The sequence below is a fragment of the Bicyclus anynana genome, chromosome 25 (assembly GCF_947172395.1).
Source record: "Bicyclus anynana chromosome 25, ilBicAnyn1.1, whole genome shotgun sequence".
Classification (NCBI taxonomy): Eukaryota; Metazoa; Arthropoda; class Insecta; order Lepidoptera; family Nymphalidae; genus Bicyclus; species Bicyclus anynana.
In genome coordinates, this window is record NC_069107.1 from 108,290 (window position 1) to 136,032 (window position 27,743).

Genomic DNA, 27,743 nt, shown 5'->3' on the forward strand with positions numbered 1-27,743 from the left:
TTTTAATTTTCGAAGCATTAGCGTTTGTAGAAAGAGAATCGACCTGCCATATGGCTACAGCCCCTGATGACTATCACAAGTTTTTGATTCTACTGCCTCCTTGGTTAAGTTTTTTTTGTTCTGAAACTTCTCATTAACAGCCCAGAGCAGTGAAGTTGGCGGTGTAGAAATTCTGGTCTTGAGAAATGCACTTAGCCTCTCGATCATTATCATTAACGTCTGATAGTCATCGTTAGAGTCAAAGTCGGAAAATTCTGTCACCTACTCGCATAAGAAGAGAGACATGCCCCTGGAGTGGTCGTGAAATTACTTTATAATAAGGTGATTTACTTACACACTCTAAAAAGTAATAGTCTCGTATATACGTGTTGCAGATAATGTTATCAGCTCGAGACACGTGAGACACGATCAATTGAACGAGCGAGCAGTTTGGGGGAAACGAAGTAAAAAGCAATCACCAACCAGCACACTGCCGCCGAAATCCTGTTAGGACCTAATTTTTAGTTTTATTGAAAATTATTTTTTTTTATATAATTATTTTTTATATTTTTTAGATATGAATCCACTATGTTTGCTAAGGTTAAGAACTGATTAATTTTTAAAATCAATCGGTAAAGCCACATAACAGAAACGCTGGTAATAAAAAATAGTCATTTTTACAAAATTAAATTTATAATTTTCATTTTAGAGATTGAGAAATTTGATTGGAGATTTGAGAATCTTGTTATTTTCATAACTCTAGTCCAATCGTTCTCGTAGTCTCGTAGCCCGTAGCGGGCTCTCGTAGCGCCGCCGTAGCCCGTAGCCCGTAGCCGCTAGCCCGTAGCGGGCAGTCCGCCGCGAAATCCCGTCGCGCACGGATGTTGCGCGCGCTGCTATGTCTCACACGCGAGTTATTTTTACGCGATAACATATAATAGTAATAAATAGTTATACATTCGTAATCATTGCAATAAATTAGTGCACTGTGCTGTTATATGTGATGTCAGTTGACGAAAAGTTTGTAGAGAATTAGAAAGCAAGTTGCCAAAAGTAGTTCTCAAAGTTAATTAGTAAAGTAAATTAGATGTTCGAGATGAAAAGGATTTGTCACCTCATCTTCCGGCTCCTTTTTCTACTGGACGGTGAGTGCTACGATTTATCTCCGAGTTATTACCCGGGAAGAGCGTTTTTTAATACAAAATTCGCCTTTTTATGAAGTTCCCGCTATTTAATTACGGAGTTTGTAGAGAATTATGTTGTAATTAACTGAGTGAAGGCGCCGCTCGTCTCAGCGCTCGAGCGTCAAAGAAACTGCAACTTTCATTAAATTCCGCCCTCGCCTCAATGCACGTGTCTGCGTTCACTGAACGGTTTGAAAAGATTTTTCTGTACGAGTGTTGTTCATTTTAAATTATTTTAAGAATCTCGTTTAATAACTTTTTCAGCATATTTTACGAAATACTGAAAATAACTAACAAATATTCATTTAGCATAATATAATGGCTTTGTCAACTACTGATGTTTTACTAGATTAAAATATCGACTTCAATTAGTTCTGAGAAAGTGTACATTACTCTATTAGGTGTATGATTATAATCAATATTGAAAAGCTACTTTACTACGCTTTTTTGTCAATAATTGCTCTGATTATTTATAATCTAATTATGGAAATTGTAGAAAATTTAACTGTCTACAACTTTTGTAGAAAAATATTTATTTTATTTTTGAATCGTTTTTGAGATAAATGGCGGGGAGAGTGCCGTTAGAGAATGGGAATAGATAGAATGAGATATTTGTAAAACAATCGATTTTTGTGACCGTTATCCTGAAATTTTAATAGACTCGGTACCCTAACTACCATATTACATCGGTTGTGAGACAATTTTTAGATTGTCAAAATATAAGTTTAGACAAATATTTATAACATTTCAACGTTTGAAATATTATATAAAGAGGTAAAGTTTGTAGTGATGTAGGGGATAATGTCTGGACATAGATTTACGATTCGATACAAGATGTGTCTGGATTTACTAAACCGATAAAGAAAATTCACCACTAGAAAGCTACGTTATTTGTACGTTTGAGTATCATTAGCTATATATTATGTCCGCATTCTTACGGAAATATGAGTTACGCCGGTAAGCCAACGGAGTCACTAATAGTACCGAAGCAAATACCTTAGAAATCAAATTAATTACTTCAAATATCAACCAGTACAGCTAATTAGTAATAAAATTGTAGTCTTATTTACACTATTACACTATGAGTGATGTAGCATGGTGCGGCTGACAGTCGCCTGTGTGACGTTCATAATACGTACTATTATAGTGAATCGCGGCAAACTTTCAAGAGTAAAACGAACTGTCACCTGCACCACTACAGCTACAGCTACAGCACGAAATCTAATATGTTTTTACCTGTGATATTTTTAGACGGTTATGTTTCATCTTTCATAGACATTCTGAATATGGTTAGTTTATGGCTAGCTTTCTCATAGCTCCTTGAGCGACGAAACGGTACACCATCCTGTGTGACTGAGATACGCTCTGTAGAGAGCTGATGGCTCCGGCTCATGCTACGCCTTATGTACTCGTAGCGGTACAGAGTCGGGTGAGGGCCTGTACAGTTGCAGGCGGACACATCGCAGAGACGTAGAGCTGATATTCAAATACAACGAATCATAATTATTATCCTAAAAATAGTTTAAGAAATTGAATATCACGTGTCTCAAACGGTGAAGGAAAAACATCATGGGGAAACCTGCATACCAGAGAATTTTCTTAATTCTCTGTGTCTGTGAATTCTGCCAATCCGCCTTGGGCCAGCGTGGTGGACTATTGGCCTAACTAATTGGCCTCTCATTCTGAGAGGAGTCTTGAGCTCAGCAGTGAGCCGAGTGTGGGTTGATAATGATGAGGCTATTGCGATATTTTTATAACTCTAAAGTGTGAGTTTAGAATTCACCTCTATCTCTCTCTATTTAACACGATACTGTAGAATGAGAAAGATAGATAACAAAACATTGTTAGAGAATAGCCGTGCTGAACAGACATCAGTCAATTTTGGATACACAAAATCCTAAACTGAAACGAATTGGGAAACGAATCCGGGACCTCTCTGTTGAGATCCATAATATAACAGCATACTGTATTACAGCGCTCTGTATTACAGACGCATTAATCCCCGCGACGATGGCCGTCGTCTAATGAGCCGAACGTAATTGATTATGTTTTAATTTCCTCTCAGCGACGCTCCCTCCGACCGTCGGACCCGTCGGCCTCCGTCGGCCGCTCGCCGACAGCTCGCCGACAGGAAGCGACTTCATTATGTTGTCAACTCATTATAAGTTACGGGCGGGGTGGTCCATGCTCGGGATTGTGGAAATGTTTCGTTTTTCATTGCGAGCAATGTCAGACGACAGCTTCCTCGCCCTTCACTTTTTGACTGAGCCTGCGATAGTCATATGTGCTTCATTTTATGAAGGATAAAAGTTTGGTAACCATCCTTATCAGCCGATAGATGTCCACTGCTGGACATAGGCCTCTTGCACGGACTTCAAGGCACTACCCTGCAACTGCTGCTTGATATCCTCGGTCCACTCAAGAATCGAAGTATCAGTCGGAACTGGTCGGTATTCCATTTGTATGGTCTGATGTTATTATTGTTATTGAGCACTTAGCGCCAAGGGTGGCGTATTAAATGAGCTGTAATGTAACACAAATAATATTTCCCACCACCGGGGGGTAGCGCGGGGAGGGGGTACAACAACAAAGCGTCGAAGTTTCGTCGTTAGGGAAGTTGTTATTAAATGACGTCACAAAGTGCCGAGGCTGCCCTTTTTCAAAAAGTGTAAACTTTTAACTTGAGCCGTTGTTCCGCGACAGAGCGAGCGAGACGGCTGATTGATACTTTTTTTTTAATGAAACATAACTTTGAGGGGAGATATCGCTATCAGTTTGACGTCTTATTCATTTTAGTAGACAATTATTTTCTAGAAATTTAACAGTTTAAATTTTCTGCTCGGAAGCCGTTAAGTAGGAAGTTGATAGGGCTACAGCCTTACACCTCGTTTTCGTAAAACCGTCGGTCCCTTCCATTATCACATAATCAATAATCTGACAGTTATTGGCATATAGTCAAAAAAATATCACCTTAAGCCCGCCCGCATTGGACCACCAACAGGATGGTGGGCCCAAGCTCCATGATCCGTCTGCTACAATAACGAAGGCCTGGCCCTGTAGTGAGATACTGCCAATGAAGTTCATGGTCAAGCGCTGTTATCTATAAAAAAACTGTACCTCACGTTACACTACACTCAGTAACGCGAAGTGACAAGTAATTCCCGTGTCGACACGTGTAATGATGTCGGCACCCGCGTCACCCGTGTCACGCTGCCCCCGCCCCCGCGCCCCGCGCCCCGCACCCCGCACCCCGGGGATGTGCAAACCCTTCACTCGAGAGCCAACTGAAGAAACAAGTCGCACCTTTTCAGCGAATTTAATAATAACTGACGTGTCACCAAACAATTCCTGTTAGACTTTTTGTAGCGAGCTTACTTGGAAGAGATACGAGCTTTTTCTACACATAAATGATGGTTTCTAAACGGCATTGTTGAACCGCTCAAGCCGAATCGGGTGGGCCGCATTCGGGAAACTTCGCGACATCTTTTCATCTGAAATTACTCAGTGCCTGAAGACTAAAGTCTTCGAACAGTGTGTGCCAGTGTTGCCAGTGCTGATTTATGGTTCTGAGACTTGGTCGCTAACTATGAGCCTCATAAGAAGGCCCAGAGTCACACAGCGGGTGATGAAAGGAGCTATGCTAGGAGTATCTCTGCGGATCGAATCAGAAATGAGGAGATCCGCAGAAGCACCAAAGTCAACACATAATGAGTTGCGAGTATCCTAAGTATTTCTGTGTCTACTGTACAAGCTAGCTATATATGTTTATGTTTTATATCTGTATTTCCAGTATATTTATTTTATATCATATTATGTAAATTATTTTGTGTGTCGTTGGCCTGTCTAAATAAATAGATCTGTTATTTAATTGGGATAAGAAATAAATTATAGCAAATATTCACAATGCCACAGTATTACATAATTGTTTATTTTTTATTTTATTTAATCTTCTTCCCTCATTGGTTAATAAAAAAAATCGTACACTAGTTACTAGAATATACACCAAAGAATTGAAAAAGTAGAAAGAAAGAAAGATCTTTATTAAGCAATGCCACATATTACATTCTTAAATTCAAAATTATTACATAGCTTAATTATCCACGCAAACAGTAGAGCAATAAAAGAAGAATGCCTTGTATGGTGTGGCATAACCTAAAAAAGGCCCTAACTCAGCATTTTGCCACATACTTCCTGTACAAAAAAAGTATGCAGCACTGATTTTCAGTTAGAACCCAGTTCAGGTGCCGCCACGCATACAGCTCAAAGTAGGTAAAGATGACTATTGCATCTGTTACAACCAACCTACTAAACGCTCCAGTCGATAGCGTAGCTTGCTTCTAACGAATTCAATGAACAAAAAAGATACAGCATAACCCATCGATAAAGTATAGCCGGCCGGTGATTTACCGCCGCCCGACCGCTCGCTATCACTGTCAATGTTTATCAGATTTTTACGGAGTCAAACATGATAGTTTTCGTAACACAAGTTCAATTAATAAATAAACAGTAGATATATTAACTCGTTATACAACAGCTACAACTTGTGAACAACCGTGATAGCCCAGTGGATTTGACATCTGCCTTCGATTCCGGAGGTTGTGGGCTCGTATCCGGTCCGCGGCATGCACCTCCAACTTTTCAGTTGTGTACTTTATAAGAAATTAAATATCACGTGTCTCAAACGGTGAAGGAAAACATCATGAAGAAACCTGCATACCAGAGAATTTTCTTAATTCTCGCATTGGGCCTAGTGTGGTGGATTATTGGCCTAACCCCTCTCATTCTGAGAGGAGACTCGAGCTCGGCAGTGAGCCAAATATGGGTGATGATAATGATGATGGATGATGATAATAACTTGTACTCGTATTCAGTATTAGGATTTGGTGTAAGATATCTTGTGAACGACCCAACTCTTCGACAAATCGAACATTTTGACCGTTTGAGTGGCTTGTTGGAAGCGTTTGTCAAACATTGCTTAGTAAAAAAATCAAGTTTGACAAGTCAGTTTGACGTTAATGTTCGCCCGAAGAAATTACTATCATCTTATTGGAAATATGCTAAAATATTCGGCTAAGGTACCAATACCCTACCATAACAATAATACTTTACTTTGCTTGACACCTGCCATCCGTCTGGAGTGACATATTTTTTTCAAACAAATAAATAAAATTAAAATAATTTAAATATATACGCTACAAATAAGCCAAATCAAATAGAAACAGTAAAATGAATTTGAAGAACATTATAAACCATAGAAAATATGCGACGAGTTGGCGGCCAGAGCACCAGCGCACGAAATAACATCTTCATATCGTCGTCGACGTCGCCGTCGTCGTCTGAGGAATTTAAGACCCCGCCAACATCTGCGGGGGATGAGACACCCGTGCGGACGACTCATCGGGGTGTCACCACACGACGACGGCAACACCAACAACAACAGCAACAACACCAGCAGGACGTCGACGAGATACCACTACCGGAGAGCTTGGATCAAGAGGGGCTGCGGGCCCCTGTGAGTGCTCCCGCTACCGGTGGTGTAGTGCGTCGCATGAGATGGTCTCGTCCACTCAATGAGAGCGTCATGCGAGCGTACTATGGGGCGACAGAGGGGGGAACTAACCTTACTGCGTACCGGTCAAGGATGTTGTCTATGTTTCAGACTCTTGAGCCAACAGTGACCGTGACTGCGCAGCGACTATCGGATCAGGTGCGAGCAATCCAGCGACGTCATCTGCTAGATGAAGCTCACCTTGAACGACTGCGCTCTACTTCAGTACAAATCGATACCATCCGTAGCGTACCTCAGCAAACATTGCAAACCAACATCCCAGAGGTGCTACAGGATGGTATCGATATGCAAGTAAGTAGTCAGAATTATGAGCAATTGAGGAGAACTTTGGAGGATTCTATTGTGACATACAGGTACATGCCTCTTAATTTAAGACCAAAATTGCCTCGTTTGCCTGTACATAGACGAAATATGGCGTTAGTGGGGGTTCTAGATCAGATTTTAGGTGAATATCTCGTAACATCTGAGGACCTAAGTGATACGCATTCGATTCTATTCTGTGGAGCCGTTGCGGCGTGTCGTATTGCGGGTGTTAAATTCCCTGAACCACGCACGGTTCCGCAGAGGACGGGTCAAGCACCAGCTTGGCGGACCAGAATCGAAAGGCGTATCACACTGACTAGAACTCTCATAGCTAAGCTAATCTGCTTCAAGGAGGGCAACAATCGCCCTAGAGTTATGCGATTTGTGAATCAGGCTTTTGCTGGGACTGACACACGTCCGTTCCAGTACTTGGCTTGTGTCACCGAACGCATTGACTTCTTGAAGCAGAAAGTCTATGCATGGGCACAACGCATTAGGCGTTATAAAGAGCGCATAGACCGGTATAATCGGAATAGAATCTTCCAAAGTGACCAACGGAGAGTGTACAGGAACTGGGAACGATCCAGTGCCTGTGTGACAGATGGGGAACCTCCGACTTCTGGTGCTATGTCAGATTTCTGGCGTAGCATCTGGTCGGCCCCCGTAGGCCACACTGAAGGCGATTGGATGAGTACTGTCAAGGAAGAGTGTGCAATGGTGGAACAAATGATTCCGATATCCATTACTACAGAAAATGTAAGTTGTGCAATTCGTCCGGCGTCAAACTGGAAATGCCCAGGACCGGACGGATTGCACAACTTCTGGTTAAAATGGTTTCGTAGCGCCCATTCTATCTTGGCAGTGCAATTTCAAAATGCCATTGACACTGGATCGCTACCGGCATTTTTAACAACTGGTGTCACGTTCCTGCTACACAAATCCGGAAGTACCACAGACCCCAAAAACTACCGACCGATAACATGCTTACCCACCATCTATAAGCTCCTTACATCCATTCTGTCATCAAAATTAACGATGCATATAAATGCAAATAATATTTTGGCCCCAACACAGAATGGATGTAAGGCCCGGTCTCGTGGTACAAAGGAACTTCTCCTCATAGACACTGCTATTTGCCAACAGGTTCGGCGAAACAGAAAAAATCTCACGGCTGCTTGGATAGACTACAAGAAGGCCTATGATTCGGTGCCTCATTCATGGCTCATGGAGGTCATGCGGTTGTACAAGGTCGATACAACACTATGCTCTTTTCTTGAGTCATGTATGAGACAGTGGATGACAGTTCTTCGTCACCCAGGCGCTTCTGAGTGTTCTGAATCGAATGAACTGATAGGGATTAGGCGAGGTATTTTCCAGGGCGATAGTTTGAGCCCTTTATGGTTTTGTCTAGCCCTTAATCCTCTCAGTACTTTACTGCGGGATTCAGGGCTAGGCTTTCGCCTTCGCAGGGGTGGTGAGCTCATATCTCACTTGCTTTACATGGATGACCTCAAGCTGTATGCATCAAAGCGTACAGACCTAGTGTCATTGCTGAAGATTACTCAAACCTTTAGCAATGACATAAGGATGGAATTTGGTGTAGACAAGTGTGCGGTCATCAATGTAGAGCGAGGAAGGATAGTGAGCTCCGAGAATATAGTTATTTCAGAAACTATCATTCTCAGATCACTCCTTGAAGGCGAGACCTATAAATACCTTGGAATGACAGAAGCACTTGGTATTGAGACAGGGAATATGAAACAGGTAGTGAGGGAACGCTTCTTTGGCCGCCTGAAAAAAGTCCTAAAAAGTCTTTTATCAGGCGGTAACAAGGTGCGTGCCTTCAATAGCTGGGTCATGCCCTTACTCATATACACTTTTGGCATTCTAAAGTGGACTCAAACCGAACTGGATTCCCTGGACTGTAAAGTCCGCAAACTGCTGACATCATACCGGATGCATCACCCCCGTTCATCTGTAATGAGATTGTACATCCCACGCAAGTGTGGAGGACGTGGCTTCTTAAACGCCAAGAACCTCCATAATCGTGAGGTGTGCAATCTCAGAGATCATTTTCTCAAGATGAATGTGAGTATGTTTCAGGATGTCGTTGCAGTGGATAAGGGACTTACCCCGCTATCCCTAGGCAAAGAGAACTGGCGCAAGCCTATAGTAATTAGTAACTCAGATCGTGTGGCAATATGGAAGAGCAAGGAGTTGCATGGACGATTCTACAAGGCCCTTACTGGGCCGGATGTAGATCAAATAACATCTGTATCTTGGTTGCAATTCGGTGACCTCTTTGGGGAAACCGAGGGTTTTGTCTGTGCAATTATGGACGAAGTTATAAAGACGAGAAACTACCGGAAACACATTATGAAAGATGGCACTCTAGACATCTGTCGAGCGTGTCATCGTCCTGGGGAGTCCCTCAGGCATATTGTGTCCGGGTGTTCTCACCTTGCTAACGGCGAATACTTGCACAGACATAATCAAGTAGCCAAGATAATCCACCAACAGCTTGCTCTTCAATATGACCTTATCGATTTTGAGATGCCTTACTATAGGTACGACCCAGCGTCAGTTCTTGAAAATAGCAGTGCATTGCTCTACTGGGACCGAACGATTATCACTGACAGGTATATTGTGTGCTAGTCGATCGGTCAGTGCGTCGTGCAATAATTGTTGATATTACAGTTCCACATGACGATAATCTGGTTAAAGCCGAAAAGGAAAAAGTATCAAAATACTTGGACCTTGCTCACGAGATTACCGCCATGTGGAATGTTGAGTCAACTATTATTGTTCCGATAGTTGTTTCAGTCAATGGTCTTATAGCGAAAAGCTTCGACCAACACCTTAAGAAGCTTTCGCTTAACTGTTGGATCAAGAGTCGGATACAAAAGGCAGTGATTCTTGAGACGGCGCGTATTGTGAGGAGGTTCCTCACTCTGGAGCCCTGACCGCCGGTTGCTTGGGCACTCAAATGTCCCGCAGCGGGAGGGTGAATTTTTTTTATAAATTTTTAATAATGTTTTGTATTATATTATATTATACTTATATTGTTAAAAATTTTAAAAAAAAGAAGTAATAAATAAATGAGAGAGAAAAAATACTTTAAAGATAGAATTCGTTGCTTGAATTTTATTTTAAAAAATATTGCTTGCCCAGCTAAAACAACTTCTGCTCGCTCATTTGGCCAAATAAACAATCACTTCTAAGCAACTGAGATGAAAAATAAATAAATTGTCAATAGCCTGGATGTCTTAATTTGTTGAAAATTGTAGAAATGAGTTGTTCACCCGGCCCGCGTCACGGGCAGGTAGCTCGCGTCGGACAAAGAAACCTTTCAAAATGGCGGCGCCGTGTGAAGTGAGATTGCTTCCATTTCGCGACAACACTGGCAACACTCGCCTGCGCCAAAGCAAATAGCTTCGCTTGACAAATTGAAATCGGAATTATTTCTATTGGTTCGTGAGGTACCGGCGCGGAGCGACTGGCGACTCGCGCGCGACGCGCTGGCGACTCGCGCGCGACGCGCTGGCGACTCGCGCGCGACGCGCTGGCGACTCGATGATGTCCCTCGTAGCCACACATGCCTCATGTTATGAATTTGGACGGAAAACATGAGCTTGTAGTATATTAGTAGTAGTAGTGGTAGTAGTTTTAGTAGTTTAGAAAGATCCCAATGCCGTACAAGGAAGCGTATAAAGACTAGGAAATCCTTGGAGACAACCTTGGAAATAACTTGAAGGCAATTTATTTTAGAATTAAAAAAAATATATACTAGAGATCCTTTTAAAAAACTCTTTGATTTAATTTATGTCACACGATGCAGTTTGCACTATTTTTTTAGTTTTTCACCTCATTCCCCAAAAATGACCTTCATAATATAAAATTTTAGAGTTTCAAAGTTTTCGAAAATCTTCAAGCTAGCAAGACAGCTAACTTTTGAAAATTTTTTAAAAAATTTAGATCCAGTACTTTTGGAGACGTGATTTTCGTTGAGACCATGTTTACATGAAATTTTTTATTTTTATATTGACTTTGACAATACGATTTCACCAGTTTCATGACGTCACTGGAACAAATCCCTTAAACACGGAGCGTTTGATTAAAATATTAGTTAACAATTACTTTTACGTTTAGTGCATCGAGTAACATTGTGACGGCTTAAGTAAAGCACAGCGATTTTGTCGTTTGGAAATTTTTTAAAAAAATCTTTATAAATTAAGTTTCATAAGAACTCCCTAACTTTTTTTAATTAATATCGATATATTTTAGACCCTTATTCCATGTACTACACGAAATTATTATTGTTTATATTATATTTGACAAGAGTCAACTATGTATTTTAAAATATAGCAGCTATTTTTTGATATCAATAAGAATTTAATAACAGCTAATTAAAAAAATTTGGTTACACCTCAGCTAAACAGAATATTTATTTATTTATAGCACGCCAACAATACACATATTAAACATTAAAAAAAACTATACAGTATGCCACAAAAAATCTGATATGTATATTAACGCTGGGCGCACATAACATTTTATGTAATTAAATGTCAACACTTTCATAATAATTATATGTCAAGTTTATGAAAAAAATTGCAATATGAAGTCAAAGTTAATAAAAAAGTACATTATAAAACATTAGCATAAAAGAAAACAAATTAATTGAATACAATTATTAGATTAGATTCCTAGGTAAAATTACATACAAAATTAAAATTGACAATATATTTAAACTTATTCTAAATTATACAAAACAGATAGAAAGAGAAGAACAAAGTAAAGTATCAAACTAAATCTAAGACAATTAATTTAATTATTATTGTTAAGTACAAAATATAATATTGTAATATTCTTAATTTTAACATATTGTTTAATTCCATTGAACTAATTAAATTACATGAACGATTATTACCGCTTTCCTATAACATGCAAAAGGCATTTAAACGAAAGCAGTTTCAAAATTTTTTTTATTTTCGTTATTGTCATCGAAAATTAATTTGAAGTTAGATTACTGCATAACATTATGTATTAGTAGTAAAGTATATTTCCTCCAAAAACAAAACACTAGTGCGTGCTAACATACCACTAGCGCCATCTAGTGCGGCTCTGTGAAATGCGAATTGACGAGAAAACACAACTGGTACACAACACGGCCACCATTCTGTTCGGCGTTCGGAAGTCGTTACGTCAACTAAAACTACGGGGACAGGACATAGGTTGGCAGGCCTCAGTCTGCGGCGACCAAGTCGATGCTGTACCAGGTCCTAACATCCCGCCTACCTCTGAGGGCCAAGCTGATGATCATCAGCACCTATGTTTCTTACCGATTGACGTATGCGGCTGCATGGTACGCACTGTGCTCCTCATACCAAAACAGCGACTGCAGAGTCAGCAGAACAAATGCCTGCGCCTTGCCACAGGAGCACCGAGGGTACATCAGAAATGACATCATCACCGTGACACCAGGACGCCCTCCGTGGAGCAGTTCGTCCGAGATCTAGCGCACCGAATGTTCGCGCGAGCGGATAACGGACCGCACAATCATCTCCGCGGCATAGCTCCGCACTGCGTAAGACCACCAAATGGGCGTCCTCTGCCACGTGAGCTTCTACAAATGGCCATCTCTGAAGGCGCAGACACCGGAGGTAACGACGGAGACGACGATATCAATGACGCAAGCTCCGGATAAGACGGTTTGACCCGCGTGGTTCCCGTTCTCAAAACAAGAATACGGTATATAGAAGAAAAGAATACTGGCATATTATATAGCCTATAGCAGAAGAGATTTTTAGAATTTTAACTATCGTGAGTGTTATTCATATTAATTGATTATGAAACACGGCTAAAACTCACGTGATATTACGTCGGAGTATGCCCGACTAGTTTCGAACCCATACGGGGCCCTTAGTCATGAGCTGGTTCTTGCATCGCGGCACGATCCAAACTGCGAAGCGGCTGCGACACGCTGCTGCACGCATTGCGCGCGCGGAGAGGGGTTGAGTGGTGGGTAGCTTTCACCGATAAATGGGCTATCTAACAATGAAAGAATTTTTTAAATCGGACCATCGGAGATTAGCGCGTTCAAGCAAACAAGTACACTCTTCAGCTTTATTATATTTGTTTATATAAATTACATTTAAAGGAATTTTATAATAAAAAGAAATCAATATAAATCTTACACAATGTATTATAAAGTAGGTACTATTTTGATCCAGTTAATACTCCAAAAGTTACACTATTGGTCCCGAGTACCGAGTACCGAGTACCGAGTACCGAGTACCGAGTACCGAGTGCCGACAGACCGACGTGAGCCAACACTGCGTATCTCAAAACCGCGTTATTGGTAAAATATTCCGCTATTATCACAAATCAACAAATTAACCCGAAACCGATTTGCGGGTAGCCTTTAAAATTAAAGATATAATTGATTTCGTTCTAAAATAAACTTTGTGGGAATGAAATTAGAGTCTAAAATAGGTTTCAGTGGAAATGTTCCAATTAATTCGTATATTATTACTTTCGATTAGAACGTTTTAATTGGAGGAGATATTGGGGATGGAAGTAATACCTACGCGCGTAAGGCGCCGTGTACACAGAATTACGAATAGTCATTATTTTTAGAGTTCCGTCATTCAAAAAGAAAAACCCTAAGAATTAATTCGCACGTAAGTTTTTTTTTAACGTCCGTTAAAAAAAGCGTTCAAATATAGTATGAAGATAAATTAAGGTCTATTTCGAAAAAAGCGTAGTGTTTTAAAAACTATGTCGTAAACGTATACTTGGGAATGCATTTGTCGTACTTGAAAGCTTTTTTAACGTCCGTTAAAGAAGTTCGTAGGGATTCCTGTTAACCTAGAACTTTGAGATTGGGAAAATAATCGAAAAACAACAATATGTAGTCGTAATTGTCGTTCAGTGTCTTTATGCAATGAAAAGAAAGTTCTGTGGTATGTGGGGCTTCATTCTCACAAGCTTATAGATATTCTTGATTATCATTATATTCTAATATAGTTTTCGACGACGAATAGTAATTGTACAGAACGGTCGGTGGGCGAGTCCAGCTCGCATTTATCCGATTCCTTGTCGTGAAGTCGTTCTTACGAATACCTATCTACGAATCGTTACTTAGTGAAATAAGATATTAGTATCGAACTTTTAATGGACATATTTTTTGTAAAGTAGGTACCTACTACCCCAGCCCCCTCACCCCCGCACGCACACTCGCGGGGACCATTAATTTTAATTCAACAAGCCATCGCGAGCCGCGGGCTTAATGTGCTTAATTGCTGTTAATTTATTGTACGGTTTAACATTCGAGCGAGCGGTAAACGATGATGAAGTGACGGCAGCTTTACACGCAGCGAGCTGGCGCCCACAGCTCGCCGCGCTGGAGGTTGGATGGAGGTCCAGCAGGGCTTGCTGCTGTACTTAGGATATTATAAATAAAATAAATAATAAAAAGCCTTTAGTTTCGCACATAAGTAAGCACATATACATAGTGATCTTATAGTAGATAATGTGTACAATTAGGTTAATAAAATTTATAATTTTGTTGCAAAACGAAAATAAATTACAATTTTTATTACTCCTGTTTTTTCTCTTACAGTAGAGTTGCGAATTTTTTGAATTTCTCGGATTTTCATCATACTTCTTTCCATGCTCCATTGGCATGAATTTATTTTGTTCTTGACATTTCGCGTGAATTTCCATGTTTGACAGGCGTATGTGAGAGACGGTAAGAAACAGGTGTTCATGACATTTCTTTTAATTTTTGTTGGCATTTGACTTTTGAAAATTTCTTTAAGGCTCCAATATTTCTTCCATGTCCCTTTTATCCTTCTTTCAGCGAATCTCAAATGGTTTATATAATTTCCGTTTATATTTAAGCCCATCGTATTCCAGTTTAACTTGTTTATAACGGTCTCTAGTACTGCAATGAAAATCAGCGGGTCCCCTTGTCTGGTTCTTCTTTTAGTTGGAATAGGGGTTCCAGTTGACTCTAGCCTTACTCTACTGGTGTTGTTTTAATAAATGTTTTTATCACTCTAATGTATTTGGCCTCTACATTTTGCGAGTACAGAGCTTCCCATATTGCTGAATGGAATATAGAGTCAAACGCTTTTTGGTAATCTATAAACGCTATATAGAGTGGTCGTTGGAACTCTTGGTACTTCTCAATAAGTAGCTCTACCGAGTGAATGTGATCTACTGTAGAGTATCCTTTTCACTAGGATATTATACGTAAAAATTATATACAATGCTAAATTCCTTCTTTAATAACAAAGTCATTACATACAGCAATCGTATGAATAAATTGATTTTACTTTCTAAATAACTGTATAAATTGTATATTGTTGTTATTAGTCCGGCAACTAATTAGCAGAGTCGTTAAGGCCTAGTTCGAACTACTGTAATATTTTAGTCGAGGACGAACGATTTTTGGGGATTTTTGCATCTGTGAAGAGCCCGTTACTGCTTATGTATAAAAAAATATTATTATCATTATCAGTCAATGCGTCTTCTACACTTGCAAAGCTCCTCTGCTCCTTACTAGCCGCTTGATACGAGTAATTGATCATTGTTTCACTATAAGTAATCTAAATCCGTATTAAAAACGAGATCCACCCAACTTATTTCAATATATTGATGTTAAAAGATATGTTGCGAGTAGATTACCTCAAAAATTCTTGGCCAAACTATCATTAATAATAAGTTAATAATAGTTTGGCCAGGAGTTTTTGAGGCAACTAACTTGCAATATATTTTTTGGCGTAAGTACTTTTGATGTATAAAACACTTTTCATCCAATAAACAGATGTGTGAAGGTTGTGTCTTATTCAAATTTACTTTATGGGGTTGATCAAAAATATATATGTATTATTGCGAAATATAACAAGACGGTAGTGTTATTCACCGCTAGTTACACAAGCCGTAGCCCGCCGGCGCCGGCGTGTCAAGGTCGTGGCCCGGCAGACGGCGCGGCGTCTCCGCGGCGCATACGTACTGTTATTTTAATTCCTCGTAACGTATTGACTTAATGTGGAGCTGATATTGACTTAGTGCTACATCACTCTACTCCACGTAGACGGGCTTGGGAAGATAATGCTTTCGACGCTGTGACAATCAGTGTCGGTTTCAGGAAACTTAATGCCCTAAACAATCTTTCCCTGTGGGCCCCAAGTCTTTAAATGCAACTACAAATAAGTAATAAAAAAGTGTTAAGAGAAATGTACCGTAATATAAGTAAAGTATGCATCAATCAACGTGGATATGAAACGTCCGCATTTTGAAATAGCCTTATCTTTAGTGTGCTCGTTTTTTTCTCGGTCGTCATTGGTGCCTTAAGCAATTGCTTAAAATATAATTTATACTGAGCCAGGACTGGTGATGATCAGTAAGATGCCGATGGATTCTTTTTCTCCATGGAAATAGGAACTACGCGGTGTTCCTATTCCTGAAGTATACCTAAGTGATTAACAAAAGAAATGACAGTAGTTTATATTTCAACAACGCCGCGTAAGTCGCCGATCGCCAGTCGCTTCAGTCGCCGGTCGCACGCCGCGTCAGTCGCCGGTCGCCGGTCGCGCGCCGCGATCAATTCATCAGCCCGTCGTCATGTTGTCACATAAATCTTTTCACCGTCTTAACATATTATTTGAGGACGAGAGGGTCGGCCTTACTTATTCTTTTGTCGGCTTTTCTCATGTATTTTTTATGTCTGAGAAATTGTTGATATAACTTCTTTGGCCGGTGAATAAACTAATTATACGGCATATTGTTGGCAAAAGAATTGAAAATAAAATAGTAGGTAAATGTGAAAGACAAATTGCTTTTGCTGTATGTACTAGTGACTACATGGTAAATAAACCGTCCGTTTGCCTCACCCGATTACAATTTTCGTAACGCACTCACCTACAGCTTACTTCCAAATACTTCTATAACTCTTTCAGCAGATGAGGTTCTCTGAGACAAAAACAATTATCCGACGATATCAACGGAGTGTAACATGATCAATTTGTACAGTAAACGTGAGGCGTGTAACGAAGCCCCTGGCCCGCTGTCGCACCCGGCTCACAACTCAACTATTTCATAATCATAACATACGCGCCAAACCTAACAACTTGTAATTACATCTGATGCGGCCAACGAATCCTATTACAGAACGCGATGACTGTATACACTCATTTTAGCTTTTTAATGGCCTATCACAAAGTTATAAATAACGAGTTAAAATTTAAAATTCTTAAAGCCCCCAACATACACAAGTAGCTGATACAAATAGCTACTTTACTAAATAGAGCACCTTTCACTTGCTTAACTTTTCGAAAATTCGACCGATTAATGTAATGTCATTAATTTTCATAGACTTAGCATCCCATATTTTGGATACCTTTTATTTTCTAGCGGACAACTTGTCTTCTTCCGCGTGGAATTAAATTTTTTTTACATATCCCCCGGAACTATTCATTTTTTGGGATGAAAAGTTGCTTTTCTGTTAATCCAGAGTAAAATTTATTTCAATTCTAAATTTAAGCCAAATCGTTTGGCTACTCAAGCGATTTGGCTTAAATTTAGAATTGAAATTCAGAGAAAAAGAGAAACAAACATACTTACACACAGTTACACCGTCGCCATTATAATATTAGTATGTTGTGATTTTATTAGTCATATTTTATCAGTAATAATAGTAATCAGTGTTTTTATCGTCGAGTCTCGATAGTCATTTCACAACAGTGACGATATTTCAGTTTTGAAATGGTCACAGTATTTTATTTGTATACTTACCAAAGAGTAAGTATTAAATTTTTATAAGATTTGAAAAAAGTTTATTTCCGCGTTAGTCTTTGAATCTACTGAACCGGATTTTTTATGCAGATTTTATAGGTTTTATTAGGTAAATGTAGATTAGCTTAGTCTAAATATGCTTTGTTTCATCGACAAATAATATAAGCAAATAAGTAAAAAAAATGTGGCCAAAAAAAATGTAACTTAAACGATTAGATGAAACGCTATTTAAGAAACAGAATTTGTACAGTAAGTAGTTTTGAATAGTTTTTCGCTTCAAAGTGTATGACGTGACAGCGCGACAGCCGCAGCTCGACGCGACAGTCGCGCGCTATCGCTGGCCGCGCGCCAGCACGCGCCGGACGTTATCGCGGCGGGTGAAATATGTTACACCTCCTTACACTTATCTGACGTGCCCGGGTATGATACTCACTTGGCTACTCTCTTACTTTTATATAAGAAATTAATAGACGATATATCTGTGGAAAATGTTTAAAAATATTGGCAACCATCGCTGATTTTACTGATTTATGTTTTGCCTCCAGTAATCCTGTGTGGCTTCAGAGTATGGTCTCAGGTTTAAGTCTTAGGTCAAGCAATGAATCATTCAGCTTTTCTTTCTTTCAAGACATTTAATCTTTTGTTCTTTCTCTTTTTTCTCTCTTCGTTTAATCGTCGCTCGTAGCATATAGACGTACTCCTCCCGCTCCTCTTCGCTCGAGCAAAGTTTACGATTGACATTTTTTTAATTGTTTACAAGTTAGCCCTTGATTACAATCTTACCTGATGGTAAGCGATGATGCAATCTAAGGTGGAAGCGGACTAACTTATTAGGAGGAAGATCAATACCCACCCCTTTAGGTTTCTACACATCGTACCGGAATGCTAAATCGCTTGGCGGTACGTCTTTGTAGGCTGGACCAATTAAGAAAACCTCAATCGGTCCAGCCCGGGATCGAACCTCTTGTAAATCCACCGCGCATACCACTGCGCCACGGAGGCCATTGTATGACGCATGTGTGCGGCGAGCCTTACAATGAGAGCCGCCCGCGAGTCGTGGTATACAATATTAATGTAACACACATCGCGTACTACGTCACTCGCTCGCGCACATCTCCGCCATAACTCGCGGCCATCTTGTGCTGATGTATCGGCGGCGCGTGCTTCTTCGTGTTGTGGATGTATAGTGGTCAGCCTGTGCGGTCTCAGGTCGCGAGGTCTCGGGTTCGAGGTGGGCTGTAATATTGAGTTTCTTTCTTCTAAGAAATCAGTAGCATTTCGCAGTTGATAGTTAGTGTATCCTAGGCATTGTTATAATGTCTGCTTAATGTAATCTTTAGAAGAGTAAAAACTTTACCACTTGAAGCCCACAAATTTGCAAGTCTGGTGGATCTAAGTTTCATATCCGCTCGTTGGAATAGATTGATAATGATGATGATAATGTGCTTTAATTTTTTTCTGAAATTAGTGCATCTAACCAAACATACAAACTTTTCAGTTTTTTAATAATAAAGACACGCAGGACACCCCACGGTTCCCTTTACGTAGCTCTTTCTGACGGTAAGATTTTTTTCAATCGTTTAATATAAGTAGTTTTTGAGTTAAATCGTGACAAATAAAGTAACCAAGAAAAAAATTAATCTGCCCTCTTTCTAATATCACATGCGATTAGTAGGTACAATTTAATTACCTAATATTTTTAATTCGTTTCGTTTGTATTGGGACATTTGGCGACAGACACCAGTGATATGATATTGGTAATTAAAACTATTTAACTTGAAGGAAGTCCAATTAGGACGCAAACAAAATGGCCGACGTGCGGCACAGACTGCCTCACAGGCGTCCTTACAGCGATCCGCTTAAACAATAAACATCTCTTTAATATCAGACAAACATTCTTTTATATCAAATAAATAAAAAAATCGATTTAAACTTTAAGTACTTGAAAATAAAGCAGAAATTTCAATGGTCGACGGTGACAATGCATCTTTCTTTACCAACGATTCGACGTGCGTATTAAATGGACTGAAATAAATGATTTTAAATCTTAAACGGTTTGTGATAAGGTTCAATTCTCGGAGGGGGCTAAATGTGAAATGTTGCGATAAATTGCAAGTATGCATTATCGAAATGGTTACGTTCATAAAATAATTGACAATAAATTAAAAACGACTCGAGTCGCCTTTTGCTCGTATTGTCACGCGGAGTTTGTGGGGGGGAGCGGGGAGGTGGGGGGACGGTTTTAATTGAGATTCCATTGTAAAATGTTTTAAAGCCGAAAGTCTTTCATCAGTTGTGAAAAATTAGTGAAAATGCTCTCGCGATAATCGTAACTGTTGTACCGCTAGTTGATTGTCAACTGATGGACAATGACACTTGGCTTGGATCAATTGCAGATTTAATACGACTTTTGACTGATCATAGATTCACTTATATATTTTTTAAGAATATTTGGTATATATATTTTTAATGTTATTCACGTCCTCTTCCAATTAGGCAGGGATCGAACGCACAAAAGCTGAGTGATGAGTCCGGCCCTTTACCGTCGAGCTATTGAGTCTCATTGATTTAGAGATTTTGTCCGAGCTGGTTCTAACTCGAACCCTTTCGAACCGAAAGAGAGGTCTTTTTTTTGAAAGAGAACAGAACAGAAGCAGCAGCATTACCAGCGCCAGAGAGGTTTCCAGAGAAAACATTATTTTGGAACATTAAAAGCATATTTGGGAATTGTGTTTTACAAAACATTTTTTCTTTGAAACGAAAGATATCTGAATGCTGTAAGTAAAAACAAACAAAATATATCGTACATCGCCGTAGTGCGGTGGGCGTGTAGTAAAATATCGTTATTTTTAATTGTTCTGAGAATGCACATTATAGGTTTAATCTTGGAGACACCGATATCATCAACGAACCGCAAACATTTGATTCTTCACTCTATTACACTGACTATAAGATACGTTTTTCAACGACATTCGTAGTTGCAACAGCAAAGACTTTGGATAATCTCACGAGAGCCTGCGATAGTCAGACATACCTCGTTTTAGAGAGGTTGTAAGTTTGTCAGCCCATACCTGCCGGTAAGTACGCCACGAATATTGCAACAATAAAAAACACCGTTCAACATAATTTTCGGACATCTCTTTTCAAGAAAAAAGAGATGTCCGAAATTTGGTCCACTTTCCACATACGTGAAAAATCTTGTATATTTTACTACAATTCTCAAAGGATTACAAATAGATACGAAAAATTGCCCACGTGTAACAAGTCATTTAACTGATTAGACAAATATACTTCTTATAGGTACTACATATATTTCTTTGAAAATTGGCCTCATGAGATTTTATTAATTGTCCTAATTTATTTCCATTTTCAGCTCTGTATCATTTGTATAATTTGGGCCCCGAGTTTGTATGGAGACTGGGTTTCTCTTTTAAGGTTCTATAGCGAAGAGTTGCTAAGTATCCGGAAGAATGATTCCTCGTCATATCCTGAAAAAAATATCAATAAATTAAGTTTTATACTTGGACAATTGAAGAACTTTGAAATCTGCTACATTCCAAATCCACCACAGTCCAAACATAATATTTGGCTACCGTACTAAACTACAGCAAGACCCTAGGCTGACAAACCTTCAGCCTTCCCAACATGAGGCATGTGTGGCGACGGCAGGCTCTCGCTCCGTCCGTAATGGTCGTTCAATGTGTTGAAAATAAACAATAAGTTGTGATCATAAAACTGCACAATAAAGTTGATATTTAAATGATTGCCGACGCGCTTTATGGAAAAGCTGTGTTCGGAAAATTATAAACGGAGAAAACATAAAAGAAAAAGGATTTATGAAAATAACGATTGTTTTTCCTGGCGATTGTGATGTCTTGGAGGGATTGTTTCTTGAAAATTTTAAATAGCAAATCTCTTTTACGAGATACTGGAAGGAACAAGCAGACAAACAAACAAACAAGACATTATTTTTTACACATTTTATTAGGATGAAGGTTGTGTGTGTGTTTCTTTCCCCTCCACTGAAAGCAACATATAACTTTTTATTCTTCCTTTCAACTGATCTCCAATTAAAAGGACCCCACAACACTCGAGTGAGAGCACATTTAGCATCATGGGCTCCCTAATGTTCGACTAAACCCGTCGGTCGCGTCGGCATCCGTCGACTCGGTCGAGGATCGACAATTTTATCAAAAAATCCAATTTCCTGCTGGACGTCACGTCGCGACACAAAAAACACAGCGCGAGCATTCCGGAGTGACCGGCGCTTGTGTTACAAATACGCGGACAGCAAACTTTTGCAGTTTGTTCGTTAACTCGGATAGGTATTTATTTTCAATCAATTCTTTAAAAGAGGAAATCTACAGCTTTGTATACCTATAGCCTGCTGTATAGCCTACTCTATAGCCTACTGTATATCCTACTGTATAGGCCTACTCTATAGCCTACTATATAAACTACTATATAGTCTACTCAACGTCTCGCTGGTCCAGTGGTTAGTCTATATGGTTTAGTGACAAAACGTTTCGTGCCACTCCACTGGATGTCAACAAAAAACCAGACGATTGTGTGGCGCGCCACGCGCAGTGTTCCGTAGATTTAATTAGCATTTTGAACTTTTTTATCGCTAAAATACCGATACTGATACCTCACACTGTGGGATAGTCGAGAAAACTATATCCTTACTTTAAATGTAAGGGAACCCGAACAACGTTGGTGACAGAGGTTGCTTTGCCATAATTATACATTTCTTTTACTAAAATCGCAATCTATACCAATATTATTAAGCTGAAGAGTTTGTTTGTTTGAACGCGCTAATTCAACACTGAAAGAATTTTTCAAATGGAACTACTGGTCCGATTTGAAAAATTTTTTCAGTGTTAATAACCTAGGAAGGCTATATATTTTTTCCCCGTATTAATACGGGAATGGGAACCACGCGGGTGAAACCACGCGGCGTCAACTATTTAATTATAAATGAGAGTCTAAGATTCTACTTCATACTTCTGATTCTGTTTACTTTGATTATTTTTGTTGAAAACGCTGTTACAACAATACAACAGTAACATCACACGCTGGCCAACGCGTAGTTCATATTTCAGAAAGTAATCTAGCACATTAGCTCCGCCTGTTCATATCCAAATAAATTAGCACAGAACTGCACACGTAAGGACAACACAAAAACGTGCGCTCCGGAGTTATGCTCGAATAAATATCCTCAACTTTTTTTGGAAGCGCTTTGTGCCCTTCGTACAATAAAAACGGAAAAAAGAAATACGTCCAGCCTCGCCCGTTCGTTTGGCGCTACACACGGACCCGACCTGTGACCCGACTTGCGCTGTTGCCTGATAACTACCTGTAAATAAAGCAATATGCACAGTGTAGATTTTTGTTGCACGATGATATAAATCTGCTGAAGACTGTAATCTCATTTCTTGCCTCTCTTCCATGAGTTTAAGTGTTTGGTCCGAGAACTTTTTGGTTCTTTTCGCACGGTGGGTCTTATAGAACTTAGACCCAACGGAATGGACAGTTTCCACGAACCTGTTGTTCAGATCGTCCACAGTTTCGCAATTTGCTAGGCAATCAAAGCGGTTCTGCAGTTCTAGTTGAAAGGACTCGGGGTTTTGAATATGGGCACGAGTAGGTCGGAGCGTAGACTTCACCAGTCGATACCGTTCCAGCTGAATGTCGGTCAAAATACCGACAAATCAGTAGACAGATCTCTAAGTCGCAAACCAGCGACTTGCGAAATTTCAATACCGAGCGTATTAAAAATGCGATTGAAAATAATCGAGGCTCGAAAGTTTTCGCCAGAGATCTGTCTATTGGACAGAGGCAGCTGACGCGTTTGAAGACCGAACACGGTAATCTAATTTCTTCCAAGCCCGAGTTATTAAGTGAGGTCGAGAAGTTCTATGGACAGCTATACACGACTACTCAGCAGCCTGTTGCCAATTTGGCTAAAGACCCCAGAGCCAAGTTGACCCGACACTATACCGAAGATATCCCGGACGTCAGCCTATACGAGATTAGTGTGGCTCTCAAACACCTGAAGAACAATAAGGCGCCAGGTGAGGACGGAATCACAGCAGAACTCCTGAAAGCGGGTGGAAAACCGATACTTAAAGTCCTTCAGCGATTGTTCAATTCCGTCATTCACGAGGGCACGACGCCTGAGGCGTGGCATAGGAGCGTGGTGGTTCTGTTCTTCAAAAAAGGTGACAACACCTTGCTGAAGAATTACAGACCCATCTCGCTGCTAAGCCATGTTTACAAATTGTTCTCGAGAGTCATCACGAATCGTCTCGCTAACAGGTTTGACGACTTCCAGCCTCCCGAACAAGCCGGTTTCCGAAAAGGCTTTAGTACCATAGACCACATCCATACGCTGCGGCAGGTTATACAGAAGACTCACGAGTATAACCAGCCACTTTGCTTAGCGTTTGTGGACTATGAGAAAGCCTTCGATTCGGTGGAAACTTGGGCTGTGCTAAGGTCATTGCAGAGATGCCGAATTGATTACAGGTATATCCAAGCGTTGAAGTGCTTGTACGAAAACGCCACTATGTCAGTCCGTATTCAGGATCAGACTACGAGGCCAATCCAGTTGCAGCGAGGAGTGCGTCAGGGAGATGTGATCTCTCCGAAGCTATTTACCGCCGCACTGGAAGACGTCTTTAAGCTTCTGGACTGGAGCGGACTTGGCATCAACATCAATGGCGAGTACATCACTCAACTGCGGTTCGCGGATGATGTAGTCATCATGGCACAGACTCTGGATGACCTTAGTACCATGCTCAATGACCTCAGCAGCGTTTCTCAACAGGTGGGCCTGAAAATGAACATGGGCAAAACAAAAATAATGTGTAATGCTCATGTATCGCTCCACCCAGTTATAGTTGAGAACGCTGCACTCGAAATTGTAGACGAATACATATACCTAGGACATATGATCCAGTTAGGTAGGTCCAATTTCGAGAAAGAGGTGAACCGTCGAATCCAACTCGGCTGGGCTGCATTCGGGAAGCTTCGCGACATCTTTTCGTCCGAAATTCCTCAGTGCCTGAAGACAAAAGTCTTCGAACAGTGCGTGTTGCCAGTGATGACCTATGGTTCCGAGACTTGGTCGCTAACTATGGGCCTCATAAGAAGGCTTAGAGTCACACAGCGGGCGATGGAACGAGCTATGTTAGGAGTATCTCTGCGTGATCGAATCAGAAATGAGGAGATCCGCAGAAGAACCAAAGTCACCGACATAGCTCAACGAGTTGCGAAGCTGAAGTGGCAATGGGCGGGGCACATAGTTCGAAGAGCCGATGGACGTTGGGGTCCCAAAGTGCTGGAATGGCGACCCCGCACTAGTAAGCGCAGTGTTGGCCGACCCCCCACCAGGTGGACTGACGACATCAAGCGAGTCGCAGGGATTTGCTGGATGCAGGCGGCTCAGTATCGTGATGTTTGGAAGTCCCTACAAAAGGCCTATGTCCTGCAGTGGACGTCCATCGGCTGATATGATGATGATGATGATGATGATATAAATATCCTATTTTTTCGTAAAATGAACTTTTTTAAAGATAGTTTTGTGTGTGTACGATAACAGTTAAACGGGCCGAGCTGACATGATGGTATTGAACGTAGAGAGAGAGTCGCAATAAGAAAATTCTTCTACCATTCTGTACAGTATTGTCTATTTTTAAGGTAACACGGGACCCTATTGTTAAGACTTCGCTGAACTTCCGTCCATCTGTCATCAGGCTGCAACTCATGAATTGTGATAGATAGTTAGATAGATAGATATTCTTTATTTGCACACCACAAAGACAAATACTAGTGAAATAAAAACTTATTAAGAAGAGATCAGCATACAAAAGGCGGCTCTATGGCTCTATCTATCTAAGTAGCGATTTCTTCCAGGCAACCTTCTAGTTAGATAGTTGAAATTTTCACAAACGATGTATATCTGTTGCTACTTTAACAAAAAATACTATAAAATAAAATGAATTAAATAAATATTGTCATGTTTGTTGTATAGGTTGCTCCCATTCGAGTCCGACTCACATTTGGGCGGTTTATATGCAAACTGTAATTAAATCTCGCAGCGTGTACGACCAGTGTCGGGCTGTAGGTCGGGTCAGTCCGTGTCGGTGTGAGAGCGGAGGTTTTTGCAGAGCGGGTCCGGGTCGAGTCGGACTGCAGGCCACAAAGAACCCGTATGGTTTTGGTTAATTTCCCTTTGTTCGCGGAATAATTAGATTAACTCTTTGTCCCGCGCAGTATTACAGTCGGAATGATAAATGGCTAAAGAACTATTGTTTAGGAGAGATCTCTATCCGACGGCTCGGAGATTTATTATTTCAAAAGTTTCAAAATAAAAGCGATTCTTCTTAATGCGGGAAGAAAGTTCCCTCGTTAACTGCGCGATAGCCATCAGCGCCACTCGCTGTTGGCACTACTTTCATCTTCGCTTCACGCTTCGATGAGCGCGAACACCAAATTACATTATTCTTTAAACAATCAATTATAAAAGTGACGCGAAGTTTTATTTGCTCACTTCCGACTCAAAAGACGGGTGTTTAAAGATTACCGAATATTCTGTCTGTCTGTCTATCGTATCACCTGATAGATCGATTTGCATGAAGCAAGAAGACAAATTGTTAGTACTAGAATTTACTTGCGAAATTGGTAATACCTCAGAGCATAATACTTTTTTATTATCGGAGTAGAGTGGTGGGTCTAGATAGCAAATCTTCTCTCCCAGAAGGTCATAATTTTGGTTTTTTAATACGCCATTAAAATAACAAGATGAGGATGATTCTACCGACAAAATTAATCATAGGTCCCAATAGCCAGTACCACGCTCTTTGTATCTCTACCAACGCTATCGATGTTCGACATCTTCCTTAGGTTTGAAGGGAGTCTTTCCCAGCGTGGGGGAGGGCGGGAGAGGTCGGGTGCAAGGCCTCACGCTCCGGCCTCAGTGGGCTGGTGGCGGCGCCGAGTTTTTGTCGCGAAGGCGTCTGTCTTGGCTGCGCACCAAGCAAACGCTTCGTGTTGGCGTGGCGCAAGGTACACGCTACAGCGAGATATATGCTTGAGCTAACACAACAACTGCTAACCTTTGGGGCTATTCAGTAACGATGTTTTTATAGCTCGCTAGTGCGAGTTTCGTATTCATTTTATCTCTCTCTGTCTAGCACGATACTATAGAATGAGAAATATAGAGGTATCGAAATATGCACTAGGAAGTTATACAAATTATCTTCGAAATATTTGGTAATTTTCCTTTCTGTCAAAGTCATGCTTCCGTGATTCATTGATGCATACGCAAGCAGCTGGGTTTTAGTGGATATGTATCCACATATTAATACAAAGTAGTACCTGGATACTTCTCAGTCAGCAGCTCACATACACCGCCTGCTCAGAGTAAGAAGTATAACTTGTTGACGCACATATGACTTGGAGAGTAAGCACAGTGTGTGACGCGAGCGTTACGAATGTATGTACATATAACTAACTAACAAGGTGAACAAGTGAGGCGCAAGCATGTTTAGAGCGAGATATAGGTTAGTGGAGATGGAAAGAGAGGCAGTTACGTTTCGTATGTTACTGTAGGAGCAAGAGAGAGAAGTTTTACTTTTAAAACATATTCATTCTTTTTCATTATTTATAAAAAATATGTATTTATAATCCTCGTAAAAAGGTTAGTTAGGTATACAAAATATCGCTTATCGCCTGCAACTTGGTCGTAAACAAAAAAATAAATGTATGCTTGCAGTAGCGGCCAGTGTGACGTCATTTTGACGAGCCGCGGCGTCTTGTGCGGCTTGATGTCTCTGTAACGTTTACTATGTTCTTTGTAGCTTGGCAACTTCCTTCGTAACACTCCCGATGTTGCGCGCGGG

General features: G+C 40.4%; 1 protein-coding gene across 1 annotated transcript in view; it reads left to right on the plus strand.

Moving 5' to 3' along the window:
* Window positions 1-844: 844 nt before the first annotated feature.
* The window catches only part of LOC112053888 (uncharacterized), a 230,584-nt gene continuing 203,685 nt past the window's right edge, over window positions 845-27,743 (plus strand). Inside the window, exon 1 of the mRNA XM_052889199.1 lies at window positions 845-1,124. Coding sequence (XP_052745159.1) covers window positions 1,067-1,124 — 58 coding nt within the window. The 5' untranslated portion in view covers window positions 845-1,066. The remainder of the gene's footprint in view (window positions 1,125-27,743) is intronic.